At 41.6% G+C, this 23,343-nt stretch overlaps 2 protein-coding genes across 3 annotated transcripts; both read left to right on the top strand.

Annotated features, from left to right (window-relative positions):
• Positions 1-10,138: 10,138 nt before the first annotated feature.
• Positions 10,139-14,912, top strand: LOC125258118 (uncharacterized protein KIAA1522-like). 2 transcript variants are annotated; one of them, XM_048174960.1, is made up of 7 exons: positions 10,139-10,231; positions 10,325-10,374; positions 10,482-11,659; positions 11,757-11,841; positions 12,238-12,343; positions 12,541-13,593; positions 14,155-14,912. In XM_048174960.1, the coding sequence occupies exons 1-7, from the start codon at positions 10,203-10,205 to the stop codon at positions 14,849-14,851; spliced, it is 3,198 nt and encodes a 1,065-aa protein (XP_048030917.1). In that variant the 5' UTR covers positions 10,139-10,202; the 3' UTR covers positions 14,852-14,912. The 2 variants fall into 2 exon arrangements, with proteins under 2 accessions (XP_048030917.1, XP_048030918.1); XM_048174961.1 differs by lacking the exon at positions 11,757-11,841 and having other exon boundaries at positions 10,482-11,610; positions 12,248-12,343.
• Positions 14,913-15,558: 646 nt separating this feature from the next.
• Positions 15,559-17,745, top strand: LOC125257735 (mucin-5AC-like). The gene is made up of 3 exons (XM_048174386.1): positions 15,559-15,844; positions 16,074-17,169; positions 17,310-17,745. Exons 2-3 carry the CDS (start codon positions 16,130-16,132, stop codon positions 17,743-17,745), a joined length of 1,476 nt encoding a protein of 491 aa, XP_048030343.1. The 5' UTR covers positions 15,559-15,844; positions 16,074-16,129.
• Positions 17,746-23,343: the final 5,598 nt, after the last annotated feature.

The raw sequence follows: 23,343 nt of genomic DNA, 5'->3' as shown, positions 1-23,343 counted from the left end.
CCAAATTCAAAATATTGCTTGCCCCGCCCCCTCGTTCAAAGACGCGGGTGGCAGAGGACACGCAACAAGAGAGAAGCTGAGGAGACTTACACACTGTAAGCTGATGAGTTGATTTATTTGTGTTTTAATATGCTGTTGTTCATAGAGATTTTTAGATGGATGCAGAGGCTTTTTAGGTTGGGTCAGAATCTGATTCTCTGACCCAGTTTGTTTGCTGGTTTCCGTGGCTGCAATACAGCAAAAACTGGCAACCTGTGATGTCGAAATACTATTGGATTAAACTGGTTTCGCACAGACCAAAACGTTCCGACACGGAACGCACATTTTCAAAGTAGAATATCTGACTGTAGCATTGTTTTTCTGAGGAACATGTAGGTGAACTTAGCATGTTTCCTAAATATCTGCAAACATACTGGGGTATTTTTATGCTTTATTAAAGTAAAAATCTTACATAGAGCCCCTTTAAGACTGTGATTTACCGCCACCTACTGACGGTTTTAATTTAGTATTTAAAAGTCTGCCATCATTAAGTTTTTTTTAAATTGATTTTTGTTTTAAACATCTATTTTATAAAGTTATTCATAAAGTAAAAAAAAAAAAAATGCACTGGAAAATCAATTTTGGGGGCAAGCCTCTTACACATCAGTATAAAAAAATATCAACTAGGTGACATTATTAAATTAGTACCTAGTTTATCCAGCTCGCATTAATATAAATAAATATCAATACATTTATTTAGTTGACATTAATTAGTAAGATTTGTTGACGAATTTTGTAAATAAAAAAAATAAGCACTTTAATTTTGTAAACAATAAACAGTTTGTTCTGTTATGTGTTTTGACTACATTATATGTTGTATAATTACGTCACTAGGTAACGAAGATATTTTAACAAAAAAAATCTTTTAGAAGGGCCTCATTGATTAATTTTGCCTGGGGCCCCCACTTAGTGTCGGTTCGCCTCTGCCCCTTAGTTACTGTTGCTTTGTCCGACAAGCCATGGCATTGTCATGCCACACACAGTGAAAAATACAACGCGGAGCAAAGAGGATACTAACAGCACGTCGACAGACAAGAGGTTACTTATGATATTATACAAAGTCCCAGCTTTCAAACTGTAGTTTTTTTAAGAAATTCAAACAATAAAAACAGTTTTGTGGCTCTTTAATATGTCGTAACCATGGTCGTGACAGATTGCTGTAGCGCCTCAGCTAGGGTGGCCATTTCCATAACACCAAAAAGGAGGACACTTTGCGGCATTTAGTGAGGCAAGAATAATTGCATAGGACTCTGGTGTACTCGCAACTACAATGTACTCGTAATACAATTTTGTCCATTATATCGATGGTATTATGATACAGTGATTCTGAAAAAGCCTACTCTATTCATTGCCGGACAATTTGATGTAGACCTAGACAGAAGAGGCAAAAAAGTGTTTGTTCACAGTATTTGTATTTATTCAGGACATCGTGATGTCTGTTTCAGAAAAGTCTTGCAAAGTGCACAGTGCCAGAAAACATAAAATTTCTGGACTTCTGAAAATGAAAATAAATAAATAAATAAATAAAGAATGAATGAATGAATTTACAATAAAGTCATGCTCTTTTGTCCATTCCAGATAAAGCCGAATTTTCAGTGTTTTCAGTGTCACATGATCCTTATGTAGCCCCGCCCCTTTTCAGCGCTGCGCTCGTTATCTTTTGACTTCCGGTTTGTATTTCCACATCTTAGTTTATGAATGAACTGGGTAGCGTTTCCCAAAAGCATCGTAAGCCTAAGTTGATCGTAGGTCCATTGGTTTCAATGGAGCTACGATCAACTTAAGGTTACAATGCTTTTGGGAAATGCTGCCCTGCTCGTTTTAAAATCTTCCCGGTCTACTGACATTTGTTAAGACATCTGCTTTAAACTTAACAATGCTCATGATAACTTTCATTAACTCTACAACAGGTAAATCCACTTCACCAGCTAATTATTCTTCAACAGCGATGCCACAGAAATATACAGGGCTACCGCAAAAACTGAAGTTCAAAGACAATATTCTAAAGATGGCGGCACGCTTGTTTCTCTGGTAAAAGTTTTGGCATGTTAACGTGATGATATAATGTAGCCAGCATGTGGAGACTTGTTTACATTTTTAACCAATGATATATCAGATATTTATTTGACACTGCATTAGAGGCTATGCTGCTGCGTCCTAATAAAGATTCTAGAGCTGGTTTTTTTAGGCTGATTCAGCGCAATTCCAAAAAGGAGGACAAACGAGTGTCCAGCTTGAGGCTGCGCCGGACGCCGGACAGGGGCTTAAAAAAAAAGGTGACCAGATTTCTGAAATGGAAACTGGGGACATTTCCTATTTGAGTGGTCAAAATATCACAGAAATCTCATTTTTTATTATCTATTAATTAAAAAACGGGGACAGTACATTTTTTTTTAAATTTTATATTGTTAAATATTGGGTTCCACATTTTACATTAATAGGCTAAATATTATGATTTAATTTTATTATTAGGATTTTTGGTCTGGTTTTAATACAATTCACCAAAATAACTAGCCGGTAGGCCCAAGTACAAAACACTATTAAACTATTACACTATTGTGAAAATCACATTACAAAATATGAGCTAAATAACTCTCTCAAATTCCCACTGGAATTTGTATAACTATGTTCGGTGTACTACTACCTACTCTAGGGGGTTCCGGAAGAAAATTTTGTACATTTTAAGATTAAATCCATCAATCTGGTGCACTTTGAGAGCTCAAAACTGAGAGCTTAAGCCAATACAGTGTGCAAATTGAACAAAGAAACAGCATTGACTTGTACCTGGACATGAAAGAGGGCTCAAACATCTTTTTGGTTGTGATATAAAGTCTACATCGTTTTAGGATGCCAAACAATTATTACAATAAAATAAAAATATAATAATGTTTATGCCTATATAATTATTCATATGTATTCATATGACAGTAATCCATATAGGCTATTGTAACAAATGCACTCTAAAATATTTTTTTTTTTGGTTATGCTACTGTAAACAGTATAGGGAAATTAAAATACTAGCCTAGTTTGTAGCCTATTAATTTCTAAGATAAATCCTTGAGCTTTAATTTTGATCACCAGATCACCAGCTGATCGTGTGAGCAAAAGTGCGCACTTCTTATTAAAACACGCAGCACGGACAGACTGTATTTACTTAATCGCTGTATTTTGCTGTTTTATAAAGGCACAAAGCCATATGACAGTTTCAATTTTAGTTTGTTGGCAACATTAGAGACCATTTAGGCTATGTATGTTTTAAATTTTCAGTTCATTAATATGAAACGGTGGCGGCAGCACAGGGTTTCAAGGTTGTCATATCAGGTGTTATCAACAAAAAACCTTTAACCGGACCGAAAGAGAGACTTGAGGCCTGCCACTGCTGAGTGAGTGACAGGAGGCATGTCTCTGTACAACTGATGGTGAGCGTGAACTCGCTGCCTGTGTATGTATACTGCAAAAAAGCGGTATTGAACTGTTTAACATATTTTAATAGAGTGTAATGACTGAGGCAAATCAGACACAATTTTTGGTTAGTTAACCAATAGTTTTAAGCTCACTCTGGAGTCTGTCCCCATCCCCCGGGAAGTTTTCAGTTACAAGTTTATTGCGCTGAGGAATGTGGTTGCCGCATGGAGAACAGAGTAGAGACACAGAAAATCTGCATCTTCCCTGCATTTTCCACACAGAACACAGACTCTATGGCATTAATGTATAGACAGACTGTGCTATAAATGAATCCTTCTCAGGAAATGGTATCCATTATTACTGATGTTGTATTGTATTCATTGTATTTACATGTTTGATGATTGTTAAATGTTATGACCTGCACGGTAACTTCAATCATGCCATGTTTAGTGTCTATACGTTCGTAGTGGGAAGATTTAAATGCTTGTGTATGCGGTACATCCATACCTGTGCAACACATCAGTATTAGAAGAATATTTAATAGTTCTGATTCAAGAACTCAGCTTGTTAATCTTTCTGGGTTGTAAAAGCCCTGACAGGAGGGGTGTTGCCACCCAGAATTACAACATCTTCATTGGTCCGGTCAACAACTGAGAGGTGTGACTTTGATCAGAGGTTAAAAACCAGCGAACAGTGCCACTCCCTCTCTTTTTCTCCTTGCTTCTGAACGACCGAATCGATCTCCTTGCGGCCGGCCTAGGACAGGCCTGTAGGCCTCGGCCTACAAACGAGCCATGTGCTCCTCATCCAACATGGAAAAACTGGCAATAACTTCGGACTGAATCACCCAAGATCTCTCCTCAGATGGCAGAGCCGATGCTCCTCAGCCTAAGGGCATCTTGCAAGTATCGTACATTTTAACACTAAACAGCGAGTTAGTATTAATTTGTAAGACTTACCTTGCTATTGCTGAAGAAACTGATGATTCCTTTCCAGATTGCCTTTGACATTTCATGTAGCTCTAGTAACAGCATCTCTTCCGGTTCAACACTATCATTACTCATTCTGACTTGCGTGTGTGTGTGTGTGTGTGTGTGTGTGTGTGACCCTTTATGTATGTTATGTTATGTGTTTGTTAGTTTAGTTATGTGTTTGTGAGTTAGTTAATAAAGATTGTGCACAATACACGTTTGGTTCTGACTCCGTCTGCTAATGAATTGCCTCTTAAGTGATAGATCCGGACTACGTGCTCTGAGTAGTACAGTACAATAAGAAATATTATTTTAACTTGGAAATTGACATTTCTTAGAATTAATAAACAATCAACACTGAGCGTTCACTGGACGAACAGGTTAACTGATTGTAATGTTAATTTTAATGTAGCTACGTCCAGTTAATCTGATTAACGGATTTGCATATTCATAATTAATAATCATAATGAGTTATGAATAATTATTAATATTTCCCCTTTGAGTTAATTTTCGCTACAGAGTGATATGTTTAGAAAAAAAAATATATATATTGACAGCACTGTTAAGAAACCTCTGTATGCTGGCTGGACTTTTTTGCAATGTATTTGCAGATTATTTTGAACGAGATATAAAACGGGGACATTTCCGGTGACAGCTCCAGTCGGGGACGGAGCACCAAAAACCAGAAAACGGGGACGTCTGGTCACCCTAGCTTAAAATCCGGACTGTCCGGCCAAAATCCGGACGTATGGCCACCCCTGGCCTCAGCTCAAGAGGCTCGTAAACCGATTATCTTTTCCTACTATTTATAGTATCAAATAAACATAAATTAACATGAGAAGGAATGTTGTTTCAAACGTGGAAAGACGTCAGTACACACCATTTTTCAAGTTCAAGTCCACCGAGGTTAATCTTAACTCCTGACTGCTTTGTCGGACAAAATGGCGGATTCTGCGTTCTGATTAGATCGCTTGTCAATCAAACTCCCGGCGAAGGGTCAATTGCCCCACCTGACATCAATTGTAGTGGTTTTGATCAGAGATTGTATATAATGGGGAGATAAGAGGGTCTGTATCTCTTAGCATTGGAGAAAGCGTAACGGCTAACTTAATCACGTGTGGCACCTCTCAGCCTATTGTGTAATGGCAGTGACGTCAGTCGCAACATTCCTAGCCTGCCTTCTCTTAAAAACATTCTGAAGATTAGCAAACAGGCTGTCAATTAATTAAATGATTAGCTATTTCCACACAAAGGCTGTTTAATCAGCATAGTGAAGCCTCTCATCCATTGACTTCCATTCAAAAAACAGCCTCTGGTCTCATTCCCAGCTTACCGCGGGGGGCGGAGCGTTAGCATTAGCCATTACGCTTTTTTGGCTAAAGGTTGCAGGCTTGCCTTCCAGTGGCTTTGGTTTTGATTACTTCACAATAAAACCAGCTGTTTCTTGAAGATTCCACTGTTAGTAGTGCATTGTACTGCAAAGAATTCACCATGAATTCAAAGAATTGGCAAAAAGCAAACACAGCACACAACCCAAAACACACCATACCTACTGTGAAGCATGGTGGTGGCAGCACTATATTGTGGGGGTGTTTCTCTTCAGCAGGGACAGGGCAATTGGTCTGGATTGAAGGGATGGATTAATTGATTTAATTATTAATTCAATTATTAAATAATGCATTTATTGATTTTGTAAAATTCCACGAAAACACATTTATTGTTTAATATATTTCACAATATTCTCTTTCATACACTATTATTGTGTTAATTAATATATATTTTTTCATAATTAAATGTGCTTTTTCAAAAAGCTGTTTTTCATAATAATATGCTGCATCCATAGACTGTAAAAAAATATGGACGTAGCGTCCGTGACGTCACCCATAGAGTTCTGAACAGCAGTTTTGAAGCAAAAATGAGGCCGCGGCCATCTTAGCTGCGCGTCACCGCACGTCACTCCCGGATAACTGAAAATGGGCAAAGAGGCGGGGAGGTGGTTTGAGCTGATATGACTGGTTGCTGAAACCACGCCCACCTAGCTCGACGTGACCATGTTAGCAGCAAAGGAGCTATCTATCTATCTTAGATACGATCTAAAATATTAATGAAGATAAGTTTTATCATCAGAACGTTCTAAAGGTTTACTGTCAATCTACGGTGTTTTTTAAGATATAGATCCTCCAACACCAGTAGTGTTGGTTGTGCAAATAACAACATGGAAAATCAAATGGGACTTCATACCTTTATAATAGAGATCGCGAGATGAATCCAATCCGTGGCACTTGGGTAAAATATGAGTGTCCATTGCAAAACAAAAAACATGTCACATTTCTTCTGAATGATCTGCTCTCTGTCATCGTTCTTCAAGAAAGGATGCAATCTGAGCAGCCTTTATGTTGTAAAACTGTATACGATCGTATCTAACAAACAAATGAGCCCGTGTCCAAAGTATATATTTTTTCAAAATAGTGCAGCAGTTTTAGTTATAATATCCAAGCAGTGCTGTCGGATTTTGATATCCTCCCGCCATTGTCATTGTAGTAAATCTCACAACCAAAACTTTCAGCCAATGCCACGATCCAACAACGTGTGTTCTGTGTCTCTTCCCCATGCATGCACATCTACACAGACACACATCAGTCTCGAATATTATGCAGCAAGCCATATTTTATAATTGTATAAAATAATCGAGCACAAATACGGCTGAGATGCCAAATTCAGCGGCAGCTGAGGTAACATGACGGCTCACAGACAGCAGCGCAATCTACCTGTCACTCAAGTGACCACGCCCTTAATTATGCAGAACTTTAAGGCTTAATATAATTTAAACGGATAAGTTATAAAAAAAATTCACCCCCCTCAGAGTTGTCATGAAGGGCAAAAATAGCAGTATAGACCAAAACCACAATTTGAACCAACTTGTAAACATGTTTTTTTCTGCTATGAACTTGGCCAATTTAACATGGGACTCTATGAGATTATGCTCTCTTTTGGAGCCTGTCCCTAGCGGCCAGTCGATGAATCGCAGTTTAAGTTACTTCCGTATTGGCTTCACGAGAGAAAGGGGGAGGTTGCCGCTTGGCTGCATCCAATATAGAATGCATCCAACTGCATTCCAAAGCATGATTTTCCCAAAGTTTATTTTCATAATAATAGAGGACATTTCACAAATGCCAATCAACAGGCAGTGGGCGGTGCTTGGCGCTAATTGGTTTAAAGTTGGAGAGCGAACAGACACGACAAATCGATTTTCGTGTGGTTGGTGACATTAGTCACGGAACGCCATGTTCCACGTTTGTATGCATTTTGTTTTGTGATTACACTGGAAAGAATAGACCCTCTGCAGCGGCATTAGCGATAGATTGATGCACACGCTCGTCTGTGTGAAGACTGTGCACAAACCAAAATAGAACGTTCCACCACTGATAACAGTGGCAACGAACACTCAGCATATTAAAATCAACACATCCCTGCACCAGATCGCCTCTTTTTAACACAAATTAATGTCAACTGGATATGTTTCATTTGCATTAGGTAGTGAGACTTAAAAAAAAAAAAAGGTAGGGACAATATCGACCCTGGCAAAATGTGGTGGGGACAGTATGCGTTTGAAGAGCATGTGACTCGTTATGCTTTTGAATCGCTCTCGCGGTACGTTGATGTCATACGCCAATCGGCCTGCACAGTCATATGTGCACAGCGCCGATGCATATCGAACGTTCAGTTCACCTCGCCAGACCTTAGTAATTCTTCTGAAAGGATTAGCCAATTAGCGCCAAGCACCGCCCACTGCCTGTTGATTGGCATTTGTGAAATTATGAAAAGAATCTTTGGGAAAATCCTGCTTTGTAAATACATGATTCGTCAAATAGGTGTCATTAGTAAATTCAGCATATAATTATGAAAAACGGCTTTTTGAAAAAGCACATTCAATTATGAAAAAATAATTTAAACAATAATAGTGAAAGAGGATTTTGTGAAATATATTAAACAATAAATGTTGTGTTTTCATGGAATTTTACAAAATAAATAGATACATTTATTTACTGATTTATTTAATTAATAATTAATTAAATTACTTTAATAATTATTAAGTTATTTCAGAATAAACTGGTACATTTAATTGCTGTTTTATTGAATTTTTCATTTGATTTCATTTTGAGTAATTTGGTCCTCCATAGCCAAGTACTTCAAATTCTTGAGAAAAACCTATGTCCTTCTGCTAGACAACTGAAGAGGAGCAGGTCATTCATCTTCCAACATGACAATTATCCTAAACAAACTGCCAAAAGAACAACACTTAAGGATAGGAAGGTGAATGTCCTTGAGTGGCCAACCTTTACGGAACAAAAATATGGGAATTTACTGCAAAATATAATGCAATATATTACATAATACATATGGGAAACTAGTGCTTATAATTTTCAAAATATGCATTGGCCATGAATGGCTATATATTGATACATATAAAATATTTATAAATGAAGACAAAAATGGCATTACATAAAGTTTTATCCTTTATTGTGTACATATATTGCACATACATGTTCCCATGTGAATGTATTGTACACACACACATATATACACACATTCATGGTATGAGTTACAATCAGTGGTTACAACAGACTTCCAGTTCCCAGCATGCTTTGCTTCTGATTGTTAAAGGAGAGTAAATGTTAACATTAAGTGCTATTTCATGTGTTTTGCTCAATATTGATATAGGGGGAGATCTGTTAGTGTTTAAAGTTGTATTATTTTGGAATTTAAAAGGTTTTCTGGTATGTGTGAGTTTTTGGGGTTACCATTGTGCTGAAGAGTAGAGCCTGTGGTTAGGTTGACGATTGGCTGAATGACATTAAGACTATAATTACTTTATTTAAAAAGTAACAGCTGTGTATGTTATAGCATGGTAGAAACTTTAGCACATGCAGGTGTGCTTTTGTTAATTAACTTGAAAATATGAAACATTTAAAATGTAAGTGATTATATAAGAAATGTGTTGCTTAATATATTTTGCCATATATGTGTTTATACCTCATGAGTAAATATATCTGCAATATATAATGCATGCAGTAACATATCTAATCACATATAAATCTATATATTATGAAGTATATTACTGAATATAAAATTACATACATTATGATATATTAGTAAATATATTATCACATATTTTTCAATATATGAAAAGCGGCAATTCTTTATGTATTATTCAATATACTGATATATATTTACGCAATATATTTTTCTGTATATTTTCAAATATACTGTTACATCATGCAATATATTGATCATTCATATATAGGGAAACATATTTCTATATAAATATATTATATAACACAGTTTCTGTTTAAAAAAAAAAAATATATATATATTTTGTCGGGGCTGAACGCAGCCCAGATTAATGCAATAAATCTAATGAACAGTCAGCATAGTACTGCTCCCTAAAATGTATTCTGACTTCAAATAGAATCAAAATTAATGCATTTTAATTAATCCCAAAAAGCAATTTGTATGCTGTCTTTCGGTTCAGAAATCAAACTATATAAAAAGTAAATATGAATGAAATGGCAGTTGTCGTGATCAGATGGTGACACCTGAACCTAATAATTGAGTATTACATGTTCCCATGGCAACTGATTGTCAGGAAACAATTGGTAAATGGCAGTTCCTGACACTATAAAAAGTCCATTTTACCATCACTAATGTGTGTTGGGGTACAAGTATGTTTTTTATGATTTTGTAGTGGGGTTGCTGAGGTGGTTAGTTGTTGATTCTAGGCTGGACATGGAGGTTACCACTATCCAACTCTTAAGGTATGATGTTCAATTGTGTTTTTTTTTTGTTTTTTAAACTTGTTCTTTAAAGCAAAAAGTGTCTAACAAGTCTTTTTTTTTTTTTTTTTTCAGGTTTTTTCTGGCACTTCTCAGTCTTTGTGTCCATGGCCATATTGGAAGTGGTAAGGTTTATTCAGGCAAATTCTATAATTCCTGTTTGTCAACATGTCTGGTTGATCTCTCCCCCTTTTTTTTTTTTCTTTTTTTTTTTTTTTTTTTTTTTTCTTAGTTGCTGGCTTTGTCAGGATTGGAGGTTATCCTGTATACAACGAGGCTGGTCTCCCCATGCAGGATGTGAAACCACAGAGTTCCAATAGCTGGTATGGCCATGAACATGTATCAGATCCCATTAGTCCTCGAAGATCTAATATCACTTACAGTGCCGCACAAGTTAAGGGTGTGAATAGCAGTGTAAGCTATAGTCCTCAAAATGGCTCTTCTGGTTTTGGACCAATCACTGTGTATAATCCTGGTTCTGACTCTGATGCTACAAGTCAAGGATCTCTAGTGTCTTCAGCTGGTAGTGGCAGTCTTGTACCCACTGCAGTGGCCACGGAATCAGAAAGTATGAGCATTGAATCTCTACCCAAGCCAGCGCGGCTCAACTATCAAACTTTAAGGCAGTCTAGTAGTGAGTCTGTGGCATCTAGTAGCCAGCAACTAGTGCAGACCAGCTCCCAGTCCAGTGGCCAATTAGTGCGAGTCCGCTACCAGTCTTCATTGCAGCCTATTGTCAAGCCTCATAAAAGTAGACTTCAAGCTGGTTCCAGGATATTTTCTGGTACCAGGCCAGTGCAGACTTCAAGTTCCACCTTTTTCGTAAAGCCTTTGCAGCAAAGAAGTGAGTCCTCGCAACCCAGCTATCAGTTAGGACAAGGCAGCTATGGGTCTGGACTTGTGCCATTGCTCAGTGGGCAGCAACTAGTGCAGTCAAGCAACGATTCCACAGTTCAGCCTAATGATGTGCAACTAGCACAGGCAAGATTCCAACCTGTGGCCCTGCTCAGCCTCCAACAATCAGCTCAAGCCAGCAGCCAGAACTTGGAACAAGCGGTCTCTCAATCTGTGGACCAATCCAGTGGCCTGCCATCAGCACAAGCCAGCCACCAGTCTGTGGACCAATCCAGCATCCAACACCAAGCCCAATCCAGCCCACAGTCTGTGGACCAGTCCAGTTCTCTGCCATCAGCACAAGCCAGCCACCAGTCTGTGGACCAGTCCAGCATCCAACACCAAGCCCAATCCAGCTCACAGTCTGTGTCCAGGCCCAGTGACCTGCAGTCAGCAGAAGCCAGCTACCCATCTGTCCAGCCCAGTGGCCTGCAGTCCGCACAAGCCTCTTACCAGTCTGTGTCCAGGCCCAGTGGCCCACAACCAGGACAGGCCCTCTACCAGTCTGTGTCCCAGGTCCAGTCGCCTGCAGTCAGCACAAGCCAGCTACCCATCTGCTGTCCAGCCCAGTGGCCCACAACCAGGACAGGCCCTCTACCAGTCTGTGTCCCAGCCCAGTGGCCTGCAGTCAGCACAAGCCAGCTACCCATCTGCTGTCCAGCCCAGTGGCCTGCAGTCCGCACAAGCCTCTTACCAGTCTGTGTCCAGGCCCAGTGGCCCACAACCAGGACAGGCCCTCTTACCAGTCTGTGTCCCAGCCCAGTGGCCTGCAGTCAGCACAAGCCAGCTACCCTTCTGTTGTCCAGCCCAGTGGCCCACAACCAGGACAGGCCCTCTACCAGTCTGTGTCCAGGCCCAGTGGCCTGCAGTCAGCACAAGCCAGCTACCCATCTGCTGTCCAGCCCAGTGGCCCACAACCAGGACAGGCCCTCTACCAGTCTGTGTCCAGTCCCGGCCTAGTGGCCCACAACCAGGACAGGCCCTCTACCAGTCTGTGTCCAGGCCCAGTGGCCTGCAGTCAGCACAAGCCAGCTACCCATCTGCTGTCCAGTCCGGACCTAGTTCAACAACCAGGACAGGCCCTCTACCAGTGCCTGTGTCCAGGCCCAGTGGCCCACAACCAGGACAGGCCCTCTACCAGTCTGTGTCCCAGCCCAGTGGCCTACAGTCAGCACAAGCCAGCTACCCATCTGCTGTCCAGCCCGGCCTAGTGGCCCACAACCAGGACAGGCCCTCTACCAGTCTGTGTCCCAGCCCAGTGGCCTGCAGTCAGCACAAACCAGCTACCCTTCTGTTGTCCAGCCCAGTGGCCTGCAGTCCGCACAAGCCTCTTACCAGTCTGTATCCAGGCCTAGTGGCCCACAACCAGGACAGTCCCTCTACCAGTCTGTGTCTAGGCCCAGTGGCCTGCAGTCAGCACAAGCCAGCTACCCATCTGCTGTCCAGCCCAGTGGGCTGCAGTTAGCACAAGCCAGCTACCCATCTGTCCAGCCCAGTGGCCCACAACCAGGACAGGCCCTCTACCAGTCTGTGTCCCAGCCCAGTGGCCTGCAGTCAGCACAAGCCAGCTACCCATCTGCTGTCCAGCCCAGTGGGGTGCAGTTAGCACAAGCCAGCTACCCATCTGCGGTCCAGCCCAGTGGCCTGCAGTCCGCACAAGCCAGCTACCCATCTGCTGTCCAGCCCAGTGGGCTGCAGTTAGCACAAGCCAGCTACCTTTCTGTGGTCCAGCCCAGTGGCCTGCAGTCAGCACAAGCCAGCTACCCATCTGCTGTCCAGCCCAGTGGCCCACAACCAGGACAGGCCCTCTACCTGCCTGTGTCCAGGCCCAGTGGCCCACAACCAGGACCGGTCCTCTACCAGTCTGTGTCCAGGCCTAGTGGCCCACAACCAGGACAGGCCCTCTACCAGTCTGTGTCCCAGCCCAGTGGCCTACAGTCAGCACAAGCCAGCTACCCATCTGCTGTTCAGCCCAGTGGCCTACAGTCAGCACAAGCCAGCTACCCATCTGCTGTCCAGCCCAGTGGCCCACAACCAGGACAGGCCCTCTACCAGTCTGTGTCCCTGCCCAGTGGCCTGCAGTCAGCACAAACCAGCTACCCTTCTGTTGTCCAGCCCAGTGGCCTGCAGTCAGCACAAGCCAGCTACCCATCTGCTGTCCAGCCCAGTGGGCTGCAGTTAGCACAAGCCAGCTACCCTTCTGTGGTCCAGCCCAGTGGCCTGCAGTTAGCACAAGCCAGCTACCCTTCTGTGGTCCAGCCCAGTGGCCTGCAGTCCGCACAAGCCAGCTACCCATCTGCTGTCCAGCCCAGTGGGCTGCAGTTAGCACAAGCCAGCTACCCATCTGCTGTCCAGCCCAGTGGCCCACAACCAGGACAGGCCCTCTACCTGCCTGTGTCCAGGCCCAGTGGCCCACAACCAGGACAGGCCCTCTACCAGTCTGTGTCCAGGCCTAGTGGCCCACAACCAGGACAGGCCCTCTACCAGTCTGTGTCCCAGCCCAGTGGCCTACAGTCCGCACAAGCCAGCTACCCATCTGCTGTCCAGCCCAGTGGGCTGCAGTTAGCACAAGCCAGCTACCCTTCTGTGGTCCAGCCCAGTGGCCTGCAGTCAGCACAAGCTCGTTACCGGACTGTTCAACAACCAGGACAGGCCCTCTACCAGTCTGTGACCCGGCCTAGTGGCCCACAACCAGGACAGGCCCTCTACCTGCCTGTGTCCAGGCCCAGTGGCCCACAACCAGGACAGGCCCTCTACCAGTCTGTGTCCCAGCCCAGTGGCCTACAGTCAGCACAAGCCAGCTACCCATCTGCTGTCCAGCCCAGTGGCCCACAACCAGGACAGGCCCTCTACCTGCCTGTGTCCAGGCCCAGTGGCCCACAACCAGGACAGGCCCTCTACCAGTCTGTGTCCCAGCCCAGTGGCCTACAGTCAGCACAAGCCAGCTACCCATCTGCTGTCCAGCCCAGTGGCCCACAACCAGGACAGGCCCTCTACCAGTCTGTGTCCAGGCCCAGTGGCCTGCAGTCAGCACAAGCCAGCTACCCTTCTGTGGTCCAGCCCAGTGGCCTGCAGTCCGCACAAGCCAGCTACCCATATGCTGTCCAGCCCAGTGGCCTGCAGTCTGCACAAGCCTCTTACCAGTCTGTATCCAGGCCTAGTGGCCCACAACCAGGACAGTCCCTCTACCAGTCTGTGTCCAGGCCCAGTGGCCTGCAGTCAGCACAAGCCAGCTACCCATCTGCTGTCCAGCCCAGTGGCCTGCAGTCAGCACAAGCCAGCTACCCATCTGCTGTCCAGCCCAGTGGCCCACAACCAGGACAGGCTCTCTACCAGTCTGTGTCCAGGCCCAGTGGCCTGCAGTCAGCACAAGCTCATTACCGGACTGTTCAACAACCAGGACAGGCCCTCTACCAGTCTTTGTCCCAATCCAGTAGCCAGCAGCCAGCACAAATCCACTACCAATCTGTGTCCCAGCAGCCTGTATTCCAGGTCTTTTCTGTGCCAGAGCAGTCAAGTTATGGGTCTCATTCCAGTCTTGGTTCCCAATCTCTAGAGCAACCCAGTAATGTACCTCTTTCTTCAAGCCAGGAGTCTGTGACGCAGTCTTTCAAGCCTGGCTTTCAAGATCCAGCACCTCCACACTCTCAGACTACTCAAAATGTTTCTCTAGGCATATTGAAGTTGTTACAACAAGTGAAGTCTTAGCTGCTTTCTTTGCTGCTTTTTGTTAACTTGGCCTTTTTGTTTTTGAAAAATAAATAATTTATAAAGTAGTTTTGTGTTTGGTGTTTACTACTGGAAAGTCTTCAGTATTTGTGCTGCATTAACTTGACATCTTTGTAAATAATTTTTTTTTTTTTTTTTTTTTTTTTTTTTTTCCCAAATGCCCTGTTTACTTCTGGTAATAGTTTTGGTTGATCTGATCAAGTGGATGATCCTTAATACAGGTGTAAGTGGTCTAAAGTGTTTTGCACTGGTCTGCTTTCAACCACTTCAGAGGTAGTCCAACGCATCTGATTGGTTTGCTTGTTGTAAATGGCCACTGGAATTTACAAATGTTTGAAATGGTAAATGCAACAGTGTGGGTCTTATTGGAGGGAAATTGCAACATTAAGTACACCAAGTAGGCTACAAATTGTAATGGTTCACTTGTCAGTTTTCCACGTTCTTCCCTTACAGAACAAAAATGTATGGGGAATATATTACCATTGTGCTGAAGAGTAGAGCCTGTGGTTAGGTTGACAATTGGCTGAACAACATTAAGACTGTAATAACACAGCCCAGATTAATGCAATAAATCTAATGAACAGTCAGCATAGTACTGCTCCCTAAAATGTATTCTGACTTCAAATAGAATCAAAATTAATGCATTTTAATTAATCCCAAAAAGCAATTTGTGTGCTGTCTTTCGGTTCAGAAATCAAAGTATATAAAAAGTAAATATGAATGAAATGGCAGTTGTCGTGATCGATACTGGTGACACCTGAACCTAATAATTGAGTATTACATGTTCCCATGGCAACTGATTGTCAGGAAACAGTTGGTAAATGGCAGTTCCTGACACTATAAAAAGTCAATTTTACCATCACTAATGTGTGTTGGGGTGCAATTATGTTTTTTATGATTTTGTAGTGGGGTTGCTGAGGTGGTTGTTGATTCTAGGCTGGACATGGAGGTTACCACTATTTGACTCTTAAGGTATGATGTTAAATTGTGTTTGGTATTTGTTTTTTTAAACTTGTTCTTGAAAGCAAAAAGTCTTTTTTTTTTTTTTCAGTTTTTTTTTTTCTGGCACTTCTCAGTCTTTGTGTCCATGGCCATATTGGAAGTGGTAAGGTTTATTCAGGCAAATTCTATAATTCCTGTTTGTCAACATGTCTGGTTGATCTCTCCCCCTTTTTCTTCTTTTTTTTCTTTTTTTTCTTAGTTGCTGGCTTTGTCAGGATTGGAGGTTATCCTGTATACATTGAGGTTGGTCTCCCCATGCAGGATGATGTGAAACCACAGAGTTCCTATAGCTGGTATGGCCATGAACATGTATCAGATCCCATTAGTCCTCGAAGATCTAATATCACTTACAGTGCTGCACAAGTTAAGGGTGTGTATAGTAGTGTAAGCTATAGTCCTCAAAATGGCTCTACTGGTTTTGGACCAATAACTGTGTATAAGCCTGGTTCTGACTCTGATGTTAGATGTCAAGTTCAAGGATCTCTGTCTTCAGCTGGTAGTGGCAGTCTGGGACCCATTGCAGTGGCCACGGAATCAGAAAGTATGAGCATTGAGTCTCTACCCAAGCCAGCGCAGCTCAACTATCAAACTTTATGGCAGTCTAGTATCGAGTCTGTGGCATCTAGTAGCCAGCAACTAGTGCAGACCAGCTCCCAGTCCTGTGGCCAATTAGTGCGAGTCTGCTACCAGTCTTCATTGCAGCCTATTGTCAAGCCTCATAAAAGTAGACTTCAAGCTGGTTCCAGGATATTTTCTGGTACCAGGCCAGTGCAGACTTCAAGTTCCACCTTTTTCGTAAAGCCTTTGCAGCAAAGAAGTGAGTCCTCACAACCCAGCTATCAGTTAGGACAAGGCAGCTATGGGTCTGGACTTGTGCCATTGCTCAGTGGGCAGCAACTAGTGCAGTCAAGCAATGATTCCACAGTTCAGCCTAATGATGTGCAACTAGCACAGGCAAGATTCCAACCTGTGGCCCTGCTCAGCCTCCAACAATCATCTCAAGCCAGCAGCCAGAACTTGGAACAAGCTGTCTCTCAATTCTGTGGACCAATCCAGTGGCCTGCCATCAGCACAAGCCAGCCACCAGTCTGTGGACCAGTCCAGCGTCCAACACCAAGCCCAATCCAGCCCACAGTCTGTGGACCAGTCCAGTGCTCTGCCATCAGCACAAGCCAGCAACCAGTCTGTGGACCAGTCCAGCATCCAACACCAAGCCCAATCCAGCTCACAGTCTGTGTTCAGGCCCAGTGGCCCACAACCATGACAGGCCCTCTACCAGTCTCTGTCCAGGCCCAGTGACCTGCAGTCAGCAGAAGCCAGCTACCCATCTGCTGTCCAGCCCAGTGGCCTGCAGTCTGCACAAGCCTCTTACCAATCTGTGGCCCGGCCCAGTGGCCCATGACTAGGACAGGCCCTTTACCAGTCTGTGTCCCAGCCCAGTGGCCTGCAGTCAGCACAAGCCTCTTACCAGTCTGTGTCCCAGCCCAGTGGCCTGCAGTCAGCACAAGCCAGCTACCCATCTCTGGTCCAGCCCAGTGGCCCACAATCAGGACAGGCCCTCTACCAGTCTTTGTCCCAATCCAGTAGCCAGTAGCCAGCAGCCAGCACAAATCCACTACCAATCTGTGTCCCAGCAGCCTGTATTCCAGGTCTTTTCTGTGCCAGAGCAGTCAAGTTATGGGTCTCATTCCAGTCTTGGTTCCCACTCTCTAGAGCAACCCAGTAATGTACCTCTTTCTTCAAGCTATGAGTCTGTGATGCAGTCTTACAAGCCTGGCTTTCAAGATCCAGCACCTCCACACTCTCAGACTACTCAAAACAAGCGTTTATCTCTAGGCATATTGAGGTTGTTGCAACAAGTGAAGTCTTAGCTGCTTTCTTTGCTTTTTCTTAATTTGGTGTCTTGTTTTTGAAAAATAAAATTTATAAAATGGGTTTGTTTGGTGTTTACTACTGGGCAGAGGTTTCAAGTACTTGAGTAATTTTAGTAAAGTACAGTAATCAAGTATTTTTGGGGATTTTTACTTGACAATTAAAAATCAATACTTTAAGTTTTTTTTCTTTTTTTTTTTTTTTTCTTTTTGCTCCTTACAATTTTATTTAGTCAAAAAGTACCTTTTGTTTTTTGAGATCACTTTATTCTATTTTTCCCTTGCTATTAACAAACCAATTGACTTGTTCTGATGCCCAGTTTAATTTAAGTGTTATTTATTTAATGAGATTCATTTTCACATTCCATGAAATTGGACAGACATGTTCATTGGTCCTATAGAAGTGACGTCATGTCGCATCAATTACCACAATGCGCAGCACTTTGACCTCAAAGAATATACACTAACAAGAAGCGACACCCAATAGAACGTTCCATTGCAACATTAGTGCCCAGCAGCAGCCCTATGCTTCCGCCATTTTGCGGTGAAAACAACTTGCAGTCCATTCGTTTCTATGGCAATATCAGCTGCTTTGTTAAAAAAAAAAAACAAAAAAACATTAACGCTGAAATCCAACATGAATGATGACAACACAGAATAAAATATTATCACTAGTGATCATCAGATCCTTTTAACGGTTTATTTTACAGACTTTGTGTAAGCTTTCCACTTTTTTCACAAAACCTTTTTGCTCTCTAGAAACCCAGTCAGTTTGGGTTAAAATTCTTTAAAAGATCTAGTATTAGTATTAGACTTATAAACACTGAATTAATACCAACATATAAAATTAAATTAAGGACATGCATCAGAAAAATTGGTAATGCTGGACTATAAATATATGAATATAACAGCTTGATTTTGTAGTGTTGTCTAATGTCTGTTAAAGCAAAAGTGTCCAAAAGTGGGAATTATGCGATAATGGACACAGCAATTGTATTATAAGATCATTATATTTGTAGCACGATCCATTAAAACGTACAATATAGCCTATTTCAATTCAGACCTAGATATTATATATACTGTTTGCTGCAAACATGATCTTAAATGTATTAATTATTAATTTTCTATTAATTAATGTGTAAAGTTGCACAAAATGGAAAAACTCAATAAAGTAGGCTAACTACGTTACCTCAGATGGTTTAATGGTTGGATTCCACAACTGGTAAAATAAAACATATATAAGAAAATATAACATTTACTGTAGGTGCCATACAATTTACTGATGATTTCATTTGAAAAAAATGTTCTTTTGGCAGTTAAATTCGCAGATTTTGGGTGCATAAGATGCGAAGGATTCTATGGTCCAGTTAGTATTTTCACCCCATAATGGCGGCCATGCTACCGGAGTGCCACCTAGTGACTGTTGCCTAAAAAGTATCAGAGTGTCGCCTCTTGGGTTCTGTACTCTTTGTTGACCTGGAAATTAGAGACATTATAACAGTCAATCAGTGGAAGAAAATGGAGGAAGAACGTGATTCAGCTGCGAACACAGTCCAAAATCAGCCACAGGATCAAGAGCACCCGTGGCCAACAGTTCATCTGAAAATGCAGATTTTTTCGCTTCTTTGAAACCGACAACACATGAAGCCAGCAAAGAGTTGGATGGATATCTGGCCTGTGTTTCAGACACCAGTGTTTCAGGCACTGCAGGATTGCTTTTTAGCCCTAAAAGAGCTAGGCTTGACACTCACAACTTTGAAAATCAGCTTCTGCTTAAGTTAAATCCGAGGCTTTTGCAACTTTGAGTAGCATGTTGCATTGTGGCATTAGGTAGTAGTCTTAAGGCAGGAACACACCAAGCTGACGGTCGGCCGTCGGGCAGTTTTTCTTCGTCGGCCGACTAAGTTTTCTCAGTGTGTTCTGCACCGTCGGCTGAAGTTGGTCCTCGTCGGCTTTTTTTTGGCCGATTCGACATGTTGAATCGGCGTTGGAGGTCGTCGGTCCGTCGGGCCATCTGATCATTCTGATTGGCTGTTCAGATACTGCCGTCTGCTGTTCGGAAAGGCATTTCATCTCACACAGGCGCAGAACTGACGTGCTACTTGGCCGTCGGCTGTTTAGCGTTGGTTTGGTGTGTCAGGGCAACTTTGGACACAGACGCTGCCGACGTGAGCCAACCCCGCAGTTTGCTTTCGTCGCCACTAGTTCGTCGGCGTTGGCTTGGTGTGTTCTGGCCTTTATAGTCTGATAATTAAATACAATTAAACACAAATAGTTCTAAAGCAGGATAAAACTTTGTATGTGGTTCATTCACTTCATGTTTTCAGAGATTAAAAGCTTAAACAAGAATCTCTAGTTTTCATTCTTGCTGTTACTTTTACTTTTTTCATACTCAAGTACAATTTTAATGTGGTACTTTTTTACTTTTACTCAAGTATGATTCTGGCCAGATACTTTTCCTTTTAATTGAGTAAAATTTTCACTCAGTACTTGTACTTTCACTTGAGTAACATTTTTGAGTACTTTTTACACCTCTGCTACTGGGAAAGTCTCTTTTGGCCTGAAAGTCTTCAGTATTGTTTGTGCCGTATTAACGTAACATCTTTGTAATCTGCTTTTTATTCTATTTTTTTTATTTTTTTATTTTTTATGCCCTGTTTACATCTGGTTTTGGTTGATCTGATCAAAAAAGTGGATGATTCTTAATACAGGTGTAAATGGTCTAAAATGTTTTGCGCTTGTCTGCTTTCAACCACTTCCAGAGGTAGTCCAATGCATCTGATTGGTTTGCTTTTGTGTTGTAAATGGCCACTGGAATTTACAAATGTTTGAAATATTAGTAAAAGCAACAGTGTGGGTCTTATTGGAGGGAAATGATAACATATTAAACAAATACGCTGAGTAGGCTACAAATTGTAATAATGGTTCACTTGTCTGTTTTCCACATTCCTCCCTTACAGAACCAAAATATATGGGAATATACTGCAAAATGTAATGCAATATAATACATTACCATATATGGGAAACGAGTGCTTATATTTTTCAATATACTGCAATATATGCATTGGCCATGAATGGCTAAATACTGATACATATAAAATATGTATAAATGAAGACAAATAGCATTACATAAAGTTTTATCCTTTTATTGTGTATATATTGCACATGTTCCCATATAAATGTGAATGTATTGTACTCACACATATATACACACATTCATGGAATGAGTTACATTCAGTGGTTACAACAGACTTCTAATTCCCAGCATGCTTTACAACATTAGTGCCCAGCAGCAGCCCTATGCTTCCGCCATTTTGCGGTGAAAACAACTTGCAGTCCATTCGTTTCTATGGCAATATCAGCTGCTTTGTTAAAAAAAAAAAACAAAAAAACATTAACGCTGAAATCCAACATGAATGATGACAACACAGAATAAAATATTATCACTAGTGATCATCAGATCCTTTTAACGGTTTATTTTACAGACTTTGTGTAAGCTTTCCACTTTTTTCACAAAACCTTTTTGCTCTCTAGAAACCCAGTCAGTTTGGGTTAAAATTCTTTAAAAGATCTAGTATTAGTATTAGACTTATAAACACTGAATTAATACCAACATATAAAATTAAATTAAGGACATGCATCAGAAAAATTGGTAATGCTGGACTATAAATATATGAATATAACAGCTTGATTTTGTAGTGTTGTCTAATGTCTGTTAAAGCAAAAGTGTCCAAAAGTGGGAATTATGCGATAATGGACACAGCAATTGTATTATAAGATCATTATATTTGTAGCACGATCCATTAAAACGTACAATATAGCCTATTTCAATTCAGACCTAGATATTATATATACTGTTTGCTGCAAACATGATCTTAAATGTATTAATTATTAATTTTCTATTAATAAATGTGTAAAGTTGCACAAAATGGAAAAACTCAATAAAGTAGGCTAACTACGTTACCTCAGATGGTTTAATGGTTGGATTCCACAACTGGTAAAATAAAACATATATAAGAAAATATAACATTTACTGTAGGTGCCATACAATTTACTGATGATTTCATTTGAAAAAAATGTTCTTTTGGCAGTTAAATTCGCAGATTTTGGGTGCATAAGATGCGAAGGATTCTATGGTCCAGTTAGTATTTTCACCCCATAATGGCGGCCATGCTACCGGAGTGCCACCTAGTGACTGTTGCCTAAAAAGTATCAGAGTGTCACCTCTTGGGTTCTGTACTCTTTGTTGACCTGGAAATTAGAGACATTATAACAGTCAATCAGTGGAAGAAAATGGAGGAAGAACGTGATTCAGCTGCGAACACAGTCCAAAATCAGCCACAGGATCAAGAGCACCCGTGGCCAACAGTTCATCTGAAAATGCAGATTTTTTCGCTTCTTTGAAACCGACAACACATGAAGCCAGCAAAGAGTTGGATGGATATCTGGCCTGTGTTTCAGACACCAGTGTTTCAGGCACTGCAGGATTGCTTTTTAGCCCTAAAAGAGCTAGGCTTGACACTCACAACTTTGAAAATCAGCTTCTGCTTAAGTTAAATCCGAGGTTTTGCAACTTTGAGTAGCATGTTGCATTGTGGCATTAGGTAGTAGTCTTAAGGCAGGAACACACCAAGCTGACGGTCGGCCGTCGGGCAGTTTTTCTTCGTCGGCCGACTAAGTTTTCTCAGTGTGTTCTGCACCGTCGGCTGAAGTTGGTCCTCGTCGGCTTTTTTTTGGCCGATTCGACATGTTGAATCGGCGTTGGAGGTCGTCGGTCCGTCGGGCCATCTGATCATTCTGATTGGCTGTTCAGATACTGCCGTCTGCTGTTCGGAAAGGCATTTCATCTCACACAGGCGCAGAACTGACGTGCTACTTGGCCGTCGGCTGTTTAGCGTTGGTTTGGTGTGTCAGGGCAACTTTGGACACAGACGCTGCCGACGTGAGCCAACCCCGCAGTTTGCTTTCGTCGCCACTAGTTCGTCGGCGTTGGCTTGGTGTGTTCTGGCCTTTATAGTCTGATAATTAAATACAATTAAACACAAATAGTTCTAAAGCAGGATAAAACTTTGTATGTGGTTCATTCACTTCATGTTTTCAGAGATTAAAAGCTTAAACAAGAATCTCTAGTTTTCATTCTTGCTGTTACTTTTACTTTTTTCATACTCAAGTACAATTTTAATGTGGTACTTTTTTACTTTTACTCAAGTATGATTCTGGCCAGATACTTTTCCTTTTAATTGAGTAAAATTTTCACTCAGTACTTGTACTTTCACTTGAGTAACATTTTTGAGTACTTTTTACACCTCTGCTACTGGGAAGTCTCTTTTGGCCTGAAAGTCTTCAGTATTGTTTGTGCCGTATTAACGTAACATCTTTGTAATCTGCTTTTTATTCTATTTTTTTTTATTTTTTTATTTTTTATGCCCTGTTTACATCTGGTTTTGGTTGATCTGATCAAAAAAGTGGATGATTCTTAATACAGGTGTAAATGGTCTAAAATGTTTTGCGCTTGTCTGCTTTCAACCACTTCCAGAGGTAGTCCAATGCATCTGATTGGTTTGCTTTTGTGTTGTAAATGGCCACTGGAATTTACAA

Source organism: Megalobrama amblycephala, linkage group LG22 (genome assembly GCF_018812025.1).
Source record: "Megalobrama amblycephala isolate DHTTF-2021 linkage group LG22, ASM1881202v1, whole genome shotgun sequence".
NCBI classification, from domain to species: Eukaryota; Metazoa; Chordata; class Actinopteri; order Cypriniformes; family Xenocyprididae; genus Megalobrama; species Megalobrama amblycephala.
This window is presented reverse-complemented; position numbering and strand designations above follow the sequence as displayed.

What these genes read in the sequence shown, in the direction of transcription:
- LOC125258118 (XM_048174960.1), top strand. Translation starts at nt 10,203, where the DNA reads ATGGAGGTTACCACTATCCAACTCTTAAG. An exon ending in CCATGGCCATATTGGAAGTG is followed by an intron (nt 10,375 to 10,481) that starts GTAAGGTTTATT and finishes TTTTTTTCTTAG; the next exon opens with TTGCTGGCTTTGTCAGGATT. An exon ending in CGCACAAGCCTCTTACCAGT is followed by an intron (nt 11,842 to 12,237) that starts CTGTGTCCAGGC and finishes CTCTACCAGTGC; the next exon opens with CTGTGTCCAGGCCCAGTGGC.
- LOC125257735 (XM_048174386.1), top strand. Translation starts at nt 16,130, where the DNA reads ATGCAGGATGATGTGAAACCACAGAGTTCCTATAGCTGGTATGGCCAT. An exon ending in CCAGTCTCTGTCCAGGCCCA is followed by an intron (nt 17,170 to 17,309) that starts GTGACCTGCAGT and finishes TCTGTGTCCCAG; the next exon opens with CCCAGTGGCCTGCAGTCAGC.